The 14,129-nt window shown below is 35.3% G+C and overlaps 1 protein-coding gene across 1 annotated transcript in view; it reads right to left on the bottom strand.

Annotated features, from left to right (window-relative positions):
* LOC150092802 (uncharacterized) overlaps positions 1 to 13,284 on the bottom strand; it is a 102,432-nt gene extending 89,148 nt beyond the window's left edge. The window contains exon 1 of the mRNA XM_090414283.1: positions 13,248 to 13,284. Coding sequence (XP_090270409.1) covers positions 13,248 to 13,284 — 37 coding nt within the window. The remainder of the gene's footprint in view (positions 1 to 13,247) is intronic.
* Between the last annotated feature and the right edge of the window lie 845 nt (positions 13,285 to 14,129).

Raw genomic sequence — 14,129 nt, 5'->3', positions numbered from 1 at the left:
CATTATGTGTTTTCTATAAGTGCTTCGTGGCTTTGATATTTATCTCATCTTATTTCTAATAGCAATTGTGTTGGCATGTAATCATAATCATTTAAAAACCGTTAGACATTTTTACAATGAGCGGTGTTTATTGAGAAATTCTCTGTAAAAAAACAAAAGCTTGCACATCCAACTTCAAAACATTTGGTGTCCTTTTTCCATTCATGGCGTTGCTTTTCAGTTATTTAACTACTAACTTTGTACAAATTCCAAATCGGCCCAACCTTATCTCTTCTCACCTTTGTAGTGGTGCACCAAAAATCTTAAAAATTTGTTGTTGTTTCCCCTAAAAGCGTTCTTTCAAGGAAGCTGTTCTATTGAATTGCAGACCTCCAACTAATAAAAAATATATTCCGCTGTGCATGCATATCGCTCAGAGCGTGACAGCATGAAAATACGAGTGAAAAATTCATACAAAATAAGAACGGTAAGTTTAGAATGACCGACACACAGGAGAATAAAAATATAGTATGAGGGCAGTGTATTATTATTTTAGAGACTACACTGCAATCAAATTTGAGTATTCCAAGCCACAGAGCGACTTATATGGCACCAAGTGGCTCATATGACTTCAGTCATTATCGTAATGTAACACTTCGAAGGAAAAAGAGAGGAAATCAAGAAAAAAAAACATCATGTTTAACGAATTTTAAAATAAATTGCTATATTATAAATGCTTCATTATATTTTATCTCGATATCAGTCACTTGGTATGAATTGCGTCTTTCAAACCCTTTTTCGACGCTAGTAGGGCGACTTTATTTCCTAATAATTAACTTCCACATGTTGTACTCGGAAGTGTTTAAATGAATACGAATGAGCAATTTCGAATTCGGTAAACTGGCATGGAAATGAACTTTAAAAAAACAAACAAAATAATAATCATGATATAATCATCATGCGAGTAAGATCAAGTGCTTTCACTTAATCATCACAAGATTAAGTGAAAGGACTAATAATCTTAGAATAAAAATTCGGAATAAAATCCTCATAAATGAAATTTTCATCTATGAGCTTTTTTTTTTTTTTTTGGAGATGGACTGAGTCCTTGACTCTTTATCCCTTCATCTCATTGAAGAAAACGTGTGGATGGAGTGTTATCGAGCTAAAAGCTCTAGTCATGGTTGGGTAACGGCAAAAGCCTAGCCTTAGTTAAAACCACATTGGCTAGAGCATTGCCATTCGTTACCATGGAAGTCCTAAAATGGACTCTTCTGGATCTTACAGATAATATCATCACAAGACGCAAGACGTTTCTGACTATAAGGGTGAAGCAAAATGCTTTTATAATCCCTGTTATCTGATAAGGTTGCTGTGTATGGAAACGTTTATGAGCTAAGTGCTCTGCCAGAATGGGTGCGATTAAAAGATCTTCATTTGGAAGTAGGATGGCCTTGGGTCTCCTATATTTGGAAAAGTCTGTTTCGTCATAATTTGCTGCTTGCTGCACTAATTCATTTGGATGTGAAGAGGATGCTGAGAAGAACTTTACTGCCGAAGACTGCAGAAAAGAGTAGATGTGGGGGATATTTGTATCCCGCTGGAGTTGGACATTTCTGATATACCATGGTGCGTTTAAGATTTAAGGTCATGCGGAGACATTTGTTTTGCACTCTCTGTAGTTTGAGGATATTTGTACTTGAGGTGTGGCTCCAGGCTGGGGATGCATAAGTAATAATGGGTCGAATCATCAACTGATAAAGGATCAGTTTTATTTTGGTATTCAGCTTGCTATTCCTATTGATAAGAGGGTAAAGTTGTGCAATGACTCTTGATGCTTTTGTACATGAGGCGTTTATGTTTTCTGTCCAGCAGTACACCCAGATATTTAGCTTCTGCTTTCCAGGGAATCTTGATATTAAATAGGAAGATGTCATTGAGTTTTTAGTGAAGAGCATGGCGATACTCTTCTGAGGGTTTACTTGCAATCTCCATTCCGAGAACCAGTGCTCTAATCTGTGCAGGTTTTCTTGCAGTTTCTTGGTGACAAGGTGCGGTTTAATAGATCTGGTTAGTATAGCTGTGTCGTCTGCGTAGATAATCTCATCACTGCTTAAACAAAATATGTTGAATATCTAAGCCCTCTTTAAAATGATGTGTATTATTAACTGGTTTTAATTTAGATGAAAATTTAAGAATTTAATTCGAATGCTTAATATTTTAGATAATATATTTTATAATATTAATATATTAAGCATTTATTAAATTTTAATATGTTAAAATATATTAAATATATAGTAAAATGCTAAATATATTTAAAGATAATAATACATGACTATTCTTCAATTTGATAACCAGTAGCGGTTTCATGTACATTCTTTGATTTCGAAGCTATGTTGTAGGACAAGAGAATGTAGCGAAAACTAAAGAAACATATAAAAACAAGCTGCTTTATTCATGAAGAGAATGAAAACATATTCCTCTTCACGATTATAATTATGAAATGGAAGGAGTCGTGAATATTCTTTTATAGGTGCTCAGAGAAGTGCACGCACATCACGATGCTTCAGCCCTATCCCCAAGCTCGCGAAGTTTCAAACAGATATTTATACTAGACCTAATAAACACATTTCTAAAAATATAAAAAAACTCTTATTTTATCCCTATTTTTATAAGTGAGGCTATGCTAAAACTTTACGCAATATGCTCGTAGGTTTAAACAGACCAGGCATGACAACATTCACAAACACAGGGAAGGATGGCCTCAAGCCAACTAAACAAATCATAAATGGAGAGTACAATCGTTATTTTTACGAGTGATTTCATTTTGTTTGAGTTTTGCTTGAATTAATGCTATGAGATCAGTGCATTGTGTCTGTTAACTGCGTGTGTTCTGCTAAAGATTTTCCCTGTTTTGCGGTCAGTCGGTATACGATGTCCTATGCTTGGAAAGACCTAGGTTTGATGCCCGTATATCTTTATATGTTTTTTTTCTGGATTAAAGTAATTATCAGACTGAGTCTTCATTATCTTTCTTCAATATATGATTCCAGGTGTGTATGCTTGAGAATGTGTTATCTTTTACCCCACTGGAACGCATGCGTAGTGCAGAATGGCCATGGAACAGCCGTGCTTTGTATCAGAGATGTTATCCAAAGGGGTTTTATCCTTGCCTATGTCGATGTGAAGGTCACACGAGAGAAACCTGCACACCACTCACTGTCCGAATTAACATTCTGTAGGCTGTAGTACAAATATTTCCACACACACACACACACACATACAAATCATCTATATGCATGAGACAATTACAAATAGAACGGTCCAGGTATGGGCTCGGATTCTTTGTTTCAGAAAGGGGTGGAGTGGGATAGATCAACTAATGAATCCCAGATACCACTGTACTAGCTTAATATATTTGACACCATTAGTGTCTATCTGCCGATCCTGGAGGCAAAATTATTCTGATCATAAACTCATTACTTACTAATCGCGTTGTTTTTTTTTTGTTTTTTTTTACAAATACCTATTGAGTTAGTGTGGATACAACAATAATTTCAAACATTTGCATGTATTCCTGCTGTACAGATAATTTTTACTTTTTTTTAAAATGTGCAGTCCTTGAGCTGTAAAGGCTACTTTAATGTGTCCCAGACACCGCATAACATTATGCGGGCATGTTAGGCGTTGTTGTATTGCTGCAACTCGTTTTAAAATGGCCTACAGCAGAGCTTGTACTGTAAGTCTATACGTAATAATGGATCCACATAAAATATCATTTACGACCAGTTTTATGAGTACCGGCACGAGATCTTTTATATGACAGATTTACAGCAGCAATGTGCGGTCTTTTTTTCCCCCCCCTTCCGCAATTAGGGGATAGATGGCGTCTATATTGACATCGAGATGTAAATCAAAAGACTTATTTTATTTTATTTTTTTTTTGTACTGAAAATCAAAACTTGCATTTTTGTTTAGAAAGGTACCCTTTGAAATGCTACTTTAAAAAATCGCTATGTAAAAATGCCAACTTAAAGAAAAATAAATAAATAAAAAATACCATTCACTTTCTGATTGATCTAGATAAGGAATCTTCTAATAATAAATTTTTAAATATCTAAATTTCTAACTTTTTAAGACATTTACGCCTGTAATAAGTTAGTGTGGTAGTTTCACATCGGAAGATGAAAATCATCAGCTTCCTAAAGATATTTGCAAATATCCATGCACAGTGGGAGCCTTATTTTTCTTTAATTATTTTTTATTTGTCAATAATCACGTTTTAAAATCATCAGTGGAATATTGTCCAATGTATACAGGAAATAACTGGAAGTGTTACGATATTGCGATTCAAGTATTATTTAATTTTATAAAATTAGCTCTTTATTAATAATTTCGTAAATAAAAATAACTAAATAAAAACATTTTTATTATTTTTTAAATTTTTTATTTATTTATTTGCAGTCTCATGTTGAAAAGTTATATTTGGTCTTTATTAACTATAATTCATTTGGCCTATGTTTAATCCACATGTACAAGGTATGCTGTAAACACCTGCATATTTGAAAAAAAATGATCTATAAAATGCTCTATCAAAACAACCTCCAGCAACAACGTATAGGAACTCAGTACGTATCAACCATTGCCATACTACCCTATGTTGGTTTATTCGCCAATTTTAAAATTTTAAAATTGGCGAATTTTAAAATTCTAAAATCTTATAACCACTCTGATGTTATAAGATTTTAAAATTCTAAAATTTTAAAATCTTATAACATCAGAGTGGTGTTTAAACCCACCGTTACCACTAGACAGTTTTTAAGATCCCCTAAAGACAGTGTACCTTTCTTCAAATATGCAGGTGTTTACAGCATACCTTGTATGTGTGGACTATCCTACATAGGCCAAACGTCAAGAAGCTTAGAAATTAGACAGAAGGAACATGTCGGAGACGTTAATCATAACAGAACAGACACCTCAGGTTTGGCGCATCACGTCTTAGCTTCAAACCACGCTATAGATTGGGATAGCAGCTCAATGCCATACATGGAGAAAGGTTACAGATGTCGAATATTTAAAGAAGCTGCAGTGGTCCTACGAACAGGAAACAACCTTAATAGAAACCAAGGAGTAATATTAAAGGATATATATGGAAAAATCTTAAGAACTCATTAAGTTTAGTGGAACTACAGTACGTCAAAAACTACATAACGCGTATTTATAATAATGACTGAAGTATATCGCTTCACGCATACCATGTCACGCGGTGCCTTCCAATTTTTTGTTGCCTAACCGTTACTGCATTCTTTCATTTTTTTTTTGCATTTATTAGTTTTTTCACCGTTTAGTCTTGACAAAGCTAGTCAGTTTTGCTAGCGAAACTAGTCGACGAATTTGTACATATATGTATTAAACCTATGGTCTTATAATCCAGATATCGGTTGTGTTAATTATTTGCAGTCTCATAAAAAAAAAAGGTTCGACAACAGATATGAAATTACTGTTTGAGTATTATTGTTATTAATTTCGACAACTCATAACAACCAGTTTTTTTTATAACATAACGTACAATCTATTAGTTGTTATTAAAATACAGGAAATGAAGACGCAAAAATTTCATTCCATGCTCATCATTTAATTTTTTTAATCAATTTCTTTCTCTTCTGGCTGTGAAGTTCTGTAACTTGCTGTGTATAGGAGAGTCTGGAGAGGGAGAGAGGGAGAGAGAGAGAGAGAGAGAGAGAGAGAGAGAGAGAGAGAGAGAGAGGTTGTATTTGGTTTTTTTTAATGGAGATATATAACTCGATTTTTTTGCAAATTATATGCAGCACGCAGATATTGAGTATCTTCTTGTTATTATTCCTTCCCTCCTGTTTTACTTGCGGTGTCGAGGATTTTTCTACACTTAACCACTACCGTATCGAGGATAAGGTGGTTAGCCTGTGTCTGTAGATATGTGTGTTCAGAGGTTGGTTTGCCTGTTCTGGGAGAAGAAAAACCCGAGTTTCCTGGTAAAAAAAATCCCTTACCTCCGTATGAGACTGGCTAACTCACCTTTCTCGAAAGAGACCAGATAAAGGTTCCTCACGTCACTGACGAGAATCGAACCCGGGTCTTTCCGACCAAAGGAGGCTGCTGTTAAAAGTATTTAATTGGTTTTATATGATCATGGGATGTGTCAAAAGTTCAAAATGGTCAGTTACAATATATAAATTAAATGGATAGCAGATTTTAAGCCAACTACCATTAACTCCCATGATATTTCCTTAAAAGACTAGAGCTACTCCTAGAGTAGCTCTCAAAGGGTTAAATGTATATAATTCATAAATGCTAAAATATAATCAAAATCACGTGACTAAGTGGTAGCACATAGAGGCAGTCATGAAGTACCCTGTTGAATGCGACATTAGCAGAGGATAGACGGTATCCACCCTAATCACTAGTCCTGTGATGTAGATATCGCGTGTACAAAAAGGGCGTAGTCTCAAAATGTAGCAAAAAAAGTGTAAAAATTTGAATTTAAATTTATAAAAGAACAAAAAATTATAATAACTACAGACTATGCTTTGAAAAAAACTTTACAATGTTGATGGGAGTGTATTTTCCGTCAACTGCTGTTGACGAAATTGTGGGACGTTTCGTTTTTAATTACTGGTGAAACCGTGCTTTAACTATTATTTTATTCATTACTAATGTCTAGTTAAGACTACTAAAATGTATTTAATTAAATTATATAAATACGGTTTTTGAAGGATGTTTGAATGATCCATTATTCCACTTTTTATATTGAAGAAAAAAACAGTACCAAAATCGAAGGGGAAAAAGTGTAGATAAAAATGTAAATAAAAAAGTAAACCTAGTCTGCCTTCGGTGGCCTCCTAACACCGTAATACTTCCCTGTGATGACCTTGTGCCACCCTAGAAAGCGATTGCTGAAGCAGGCAAAGAAAATGCCATCCTGGCCACATGTTTTACCGCATCTCTTATACGCCCTCTCAGGAAGGGTGGTTGCTCGATATGATGCACTCCCACCTTACTTTCAGTGTTCAGTAACCTGATTACGTTATACTACTACTACTACACTTCTTGCAAGTGATCTTCCCAGTAAAATCACTTGAAATACTGTTATTTAAATAAAATAATGTTATTTAAATTAAAGCTCTGATCATGGCAAGAGGGTAACAGCAATAGCCGAGCCTGAGTTAGAACTTCATTGGCTACAGCATTGCCATCCATTACCCTCCAAGGGTATTTTTATACAGGACTTTACTTACGTATCAGCACCAATGTAGCTCATGCATGTCGTACGAGGCGACTAAAATGGGTATCCAGGGAGGGTAATGGATGGCAATGCTGTAACCAATGAAGTTCTAACTCAGGCTCGGCTATTGCTGTTACCCTCCTACCATGATCAGAGCTTTATACAGCTCAATAACACGTTATCCTTACTACAGATAACGGCGAATATGAAAAGCATTCTTGCTTCACCCCTTTAAGTCAGTTCTTATAAGGACTATAAGGCTTTTTTTGCAAACTGAAATCACATAGTGATTTAGGTCTGTTTAGTGACCAGAGAATGAAAAAAAAAAAAAAAAATTTCACGAAAGAATAATTATAAATTTCTTTGCTCGATTGTGGTAAATTTCTTTATTTTTTTACTTTTAGCCAAGCACAGAATGTCAGTACAAGTAGTAGAAAACCCGGAAGCTCCTATAAGAATGAAATTTAACCAGGAAAAAAAAAAAAAGTATAGACCTGGCTGTGATGTCTTATAAACACATTCTACACTGAATATTAACTGATGCGTGTCATGGAAACATACCATCGTATTCATCATTGAAATGGCTATTAGTTGGATATTTTCTCTTTGATTGATTTTTCAATTTCTCTTTCTGTGTGAGTGGGGTAGGTGGAGGAGAGAGACTTTATGAGGGGCTTTACATAATTCATGAAGTTTCTAGACTTGCACTTCTTCTTCAAAAATGCTATATTAAATGCAGAAATGAGAAATTGAGTTTTGTAATAAAAATAATATCACATTCACTCTTTCAACGTAAAAACTGCAATTACCATACCACTCTGTGCAACACCTAAGTCTAGTATTTGCGATCACCCCAAGGTAAACACGTCCCCAAACAGGTTATTCTTTCCTGGCGGGGTGTTCACTTGAAGTAGCCGATGATATCATTTAGAGCGATACCGGAAACATGTACAAGAAGATATGCTAATAGCGTCTTTGGGGATGTTGTAAGACTACAAAGCTATTTGTTGATATAATGTATTAATTCGGTCTTATATATTTTATTTCAATGTATATAATGCACAATTCTTATTATATGCATTATATAGGAATAAAACTTACTCAAGTACTGCACATGCGCTAACTCTCCTGTAGTATTGCAACTTTTAGGCAAAGAATAATGTGTCATGGGCACAAAAAGTTTGCGAACTATTGGTCTATTATTACGTCACAGATGCAGTGCCCTATGATCCAATAATTTAGTCAATAAGTTCAATTTGCTGATTAAAACTGCTGGTTTTAATGATTACTGCTGAAACTAATTGCCAGGAATCATAAATACAAAAGCCATTATTTGTTGGTGGGTATTTGGGTTATTTATGATTACTTAATCATTTTTATAAGTTAGTCAAGTGGAAATTAGCATCTACTTTGGGTATTTCCTGTTATTGTTCGGAAAATGTTGATTTTTCTAGATAAGTAAAATGCTCGATTTTTTTTTCTAGATAAAAACAGTGAATGATTCAGAATATTATAGACATATTATATTTTACAATAGCAAAATCTTCTAACAACTGTCTCTCAACTATGCAATACATAGTCAAGGATAAATGATTCTTCTTAGAGACACTTTTTTTATATGATGAAATTCTGTAAGTTAAATAAGTAATTTATAGAGCTACTTTTTTCAGTAAATTCAGAAAGTTACAAAGATGAAGAAGCCAAAAACAAGCAGCAGATGAAAAGAGAATATGAAAGCATGGAAAACATGGTAAAAATGTGTGTAGAACATAACATCATGTTGTCGTGGAAAATCATAAAGATTCTCTCATAAATTAGAGGGTGCAACCATACGTATTTTTCAACACTTTGCAAAAGACACCTAGAAAATACCCATCGAAATCAGAACATATTTTTGTGGAAGCCTCCCCCTCCCCCCTAAAAAAACGGAATTTCCAGGCATTACTAATGATTACATCTAATAAACATTATTAGCATGTCTGAGTTAAAAAGGCTGAACTCGGAATTACCTGAAACAGTTTTGTCACACACACACACACACACACACACACACTTATAAAAAGCTTGATTAGACAAAAATAAAATAAAACTCTTTCTTAAAATATAAATTTTGCAAATAAACACTAAATATCAATTACGTTGATTTTTTGAAAAATCCTTTCAATTTTTTACATCCAAGTTAAATATTTTGGGTTAGGATTCTGAATTATAATCGGGCTTATGACATAATCATTTACATAATGTTAAAAAAATAGGATGAAATATATTTGATCCATTCGATTGTTTTGTAATAAATCTTTAAGAATATAATCAGTTGTCAGTTATTTTTAGAATATCATTTAGTATTGAAACTAAAGTAGTTAATGACGTTAGAATGTTGGTCACGTGACCAAAAACGTCGTTTATTCTTTGAATAGCATATGTTCTTAGAGTGTTTATGACTACGCTAAAATATATCGCCCCATCTCTTTACTCTTCTTTTATCTCTTTCTATCTTTCATTAATATCCAAGCCTCTCTTCAATAGATGAAGTGGAGAAAATAATCTGCCATTGCTTTAAACATATGTTGGATCCTCGCATGTCATATTACAACTAAATCCCAATATTCGAGAATAGCCTACAGATTTATTACAGGGACGTTGAGAAACATTAAAACATCACTTACCCAAACGACCTATTGAGAGGATGAACAGCAAGACAACGATCTTCCAAGTTTCCATTTCTTCTGTTATTATCCCGATCTTGTCTTTCTCTCTCTCTCTCTCTCTTCCCTTCTTCAAGCACGCGCACACCACAAACCCCCCTCACATTTCCAAGTACCTAAACCACAGTCTGATTACTCCATCCACAAGCGCACCTCATACGAAACACATGGAGGTATTACAGATCACGCGAAAACAAAAACACCCCCGTAAAAAACGTACGCACACATGCAACGATCCAAAGACACTTTCGATAGAGTCCGTTATTCCTAGATGGCCCTCGTGCAAGTGGGGCAGTCAAAGGAAAACCACCTGAGTAACAGGAACTGAACGAACGCAGATAAAGAAGGGGGGAAAAGCAAATCGGGGGGGGGGAGAGGAGAAAGAGCGAGAAACGCCGTTACAACCGACGTCGACCTACCACAATCCTAAAGAAATACTTGCCCGACCTGTTACGGTGGCCTCGAGCACTTCGTACACCTACCACCGTCTTGGACTAGTGCTCCGCTCATGGCGACGAATCGAGGTCATCACACGGCCAAAGGAGAGGTAAAAAGGGTTAGGGAACGTCTCATGAACAGATGTTTCCGTGTCGTTGCTTCCACGCAAAAAATAACCTTCCAAGGAGAATCGGAGGAGGTGAAAGAAGAAAAGGGGAGCAGTGGTGTTAGGGGAGAGAACGAAAGTGATGCGAGATTTGGGAATCTAATGCCGCCAACTTCTTTCGCTGGTGGTGTTCTCATACGGAAGAGCAATTGTAACACAAACAAATGAAATCACTCCATTTCGTAAGCATAGTCCGGTCAAGGTGTTCAAGACAGGCTGATTTACTCGCTGCTGTGTTGAAATACTGCAGGATGCTCGGAGAGTAAGTACGTCATTGGGTAATTCTTGTGTCATCCAGTTTTGAATGCTCTGTTGAATGCACTTTACCGTTTCAGATTTGGATACAGAACGCGAACGTGGTTGGAGAGGAGGAAAAAGATCGTTCAAGTATTATCTAATATTATTCAACTTTCTTGGGAAAAAAAAAAAAACGGATTTTTTTTTTTTTTTTAGTCGAAAACGGATCGTTGGTCTTCCGAGGACAAAAGCTGGAGGATAAATGCTGCTATTAAAAATAAAAAATAATAAAACGAAGCAAAGTATAGCTATACGACTAGTGAGAAATCAAATGAACATTATTTATGAATGACAATATTGAGAGAAAAAACTTTAACTACCAACGATCCAGCTTCCGGTCAATCGATTTCGACGATGCTCTTTGGGTGTAAACACCTGTGTAAGAATCCCATCTAGGACGAGAAAAAAAAACGTTATCACGACTTTTCATTTGAAGGTGAGCTAGTCGGTCTCATATGAATGTAGCAAGGTTCAACTACCGGAAACTCTCGTTTTTCATCCCGTGAAACAGACAAAGAGGCCAGAATAATACATGCACTATAGGAGACTACGGGAATAGCGATTAACACCTTATTCCATCGGATTTGGTTTCCAAAAACATGCACAGCAAGGTGGGGTTTATGATACGAGACAGATCAACACAAGATTCACAATACAAGACAGTATTGTGAATCTTGTGAATGTGGACTTTTTGAAAATGCCTTTAGGTGGGAGATATCTTCTGCTGTGAAGCTATCATCCTGCTTATTAGAGGCCTGAAGTCATTTCCAATGGCGGCTCGTGGCTTGAAATCATGGGGCTGCTGCAACTTTGGAAATATACATACACACGGTAAGTACAGTGTATACGTGTTTGGATAAAATATCAAAATTATGGTAAAAATTAAACATGAAATAATATTGCTTATTATCGATAAAATTATACAGTTTGGTATAATTCAAAATTACTTAAAAATAAAATCCATTCCTTTAATTGTAATTAAAGGAATGGATTTACAAATATTTGGACATTACAATTAAATCCTTTAATTGTAATGTCCAAATATTTAAAGAGACGGAGAAAACACGATAAGCACTACGAACACTCTACTACAGGCGCAAACTGCATATAAACAACAGTGGAACTGCGCGACGGACAGTGCCGCATTGCGCTAATAGCTCGCATCTCACTATGACGTGCATATGCTTGCGCGCGTAGCAATATGACACTGTGGTAAACACAGTGCTGCTAGCGTCCTTCGCCCTCCTAAGTGCTACAAGATGGATTTTTATTATTTTTTATACAAAATAAGACAATTGTAAAGGATTGTTGATGATAAAATTAAATATTACAAGCAAATATAAATAAATTAATAAAAATATTGATATATCGAGAAAAATTGGGGGTGCTGCAGTTCCACAGTGCCTATGCACGAGCCGCCTTTTATATTTAGTTTATTTCCTTAGGGTATTATTAAAATATTCATATTGTTTCTTTTCCTAAACTTTTTTTTTTCTTTCGGGTGGACCAGGCAGACATTTTGAAATCCAAGACTACGTCACAGCTATTAAGCCTGGAATTTCAGTAGTAAGTGTGGTCAATGTCAAGCATAACATTGACCACACTTACTCCATTAATATGTTTTAGTGTGCGCTGACCAACTAAAAGCCGCGAATCCATTTAAAACATTTAAATGCCCTTCGTATTCAGACTTTGCACAATTCTCTTCAGTCAAGTGATGCACTCAATTGAAATTAAGACATGTCCTAATGAACAGATTCAAACCAGTGACCATATTACAAACTTCATCATCAACGGAATCACTAAGATCGTTTTGGTCTTTTATGTGTTTCTATTATAAGATTATCAAGCAACCGAAAAATAAAAACTAAAATAGTTCTTCGAATTATTTTAGTTCTTCATGTTCTTCGAATCAGCAACAAGATGTTGCTGATTCCAAGAACATGAATCAGCAACATCTTGATCTCAACTGTCCCAAATAAACGCTGTATTTTTTGCTTCGTATTTGTGATGAAATTGGGTTTAATTGATCTGGGTGAATGGATTCATTAACATGGACAAATATGAACTTTAAAAATCACTTTGTTATATTAAGATCTGTTGTTAATGGAAGATCGAAAAAATAATAATAATGATGACTATTGAGATGTTTTTCTGCTCCTTAAATGTTCATCAGTTTGTCCTTAATTTGCAGGAGGAGGATATTTTTCCCTAGATTCACGGAAACCACGTGTAAGCAAACGAGCAGTGTCCATAATTGCCTTCGAAGTGAATGAAATGCCATTACATCTACCTGACCCGCATGTGTATTTGTTAATAATTAGGGCATTACGCAACACTCTACTATCGTCCGGTATACGATCATCTCTGGAGTACCTCCTTGAACGCTGTCACAACCTACTAAACCATCCTTCTGGTTGTTGTTGATCACTACCCATTTACGATAATGGGACACTTGTTTAATGCATGACTACCTCAATTTTTATATGTAACTAGGCACACACACACACACACACACACACACACACACACACACACACACACACACACACACACACACACACACACACACACACACACACAAGTTCCCCGCTGCCAATCAACCTCATCACAGACTGAATAGCAAAATAGTTTAATGGGATGTTTACAACTCCAACGACTACTGTGTAAGATCAAATACCCTCTTTAACTATTTAGAGAGGTATTTTTAAGGGATAGCAAATCCGCACAATTGAAAGTCTTTGTCAAGAAGATGGATGGCATTCTTTTCGATGGATAATAGCAAAGTATATTTCCTACGTGAGCTTTATCCTTCAATACAGTGTTTAAACCTTTGTTTTGCTTTTTCTAGGTTTTCCTCCTAAACACCGATTGAGTTAATCTTTATGTAGGTCCTTGTCCTCTATCTGAAATAACATTTCACTGTATCCGCTTTCTTCTCATCAAAAGAATTTTACAAATAATTATCTAAACGTGTATTTTATTTATCTAAAATAAAACATATTTGAATAATATAATTAAACTAATCTTATTCATTGCAATTTTCATTTACATGATTTAATATTGGAGCCTCTTTCTCAGAGCAAAATTTCCCAAATCACGATGTTCTGAGTTTAATTATTAATTAAAGGTAAGTTGCCATGGAGATCCCTCTGGTCTCCATGGCAACGTAGATCTTATCTGAGCATACGCAACGATGCATTGCATAACTATGTCTTCCTATGTAATCTTTTTTTTAATAAATAAGATTAGTGTTGCAAGGTGTTAAGAGGAGCTACCCGAG

This window comes from Typopeltis vanoorti, chromosome 25 (assembly GCF_054136105.1).
Source record: "Typopeltis vanoorti isolate ZY-2024b chromosome 25, IOZ_Tvanoo_1.0, whole genome shotgun sequence".
Classification (NCBI taxonomy): domain Eukaryota; kingdom Metazoa; phylum Arthropoda; class Arachnida; order Uropygi; family Thelyphonidae; genus Typopeltis; species Typopeltis vanoorti.
The sequence above is the reverse complement of the archived record's forward strand: the minus strand, read 5'-3'. Positions and strand labels throughout refer to the sequence as shown.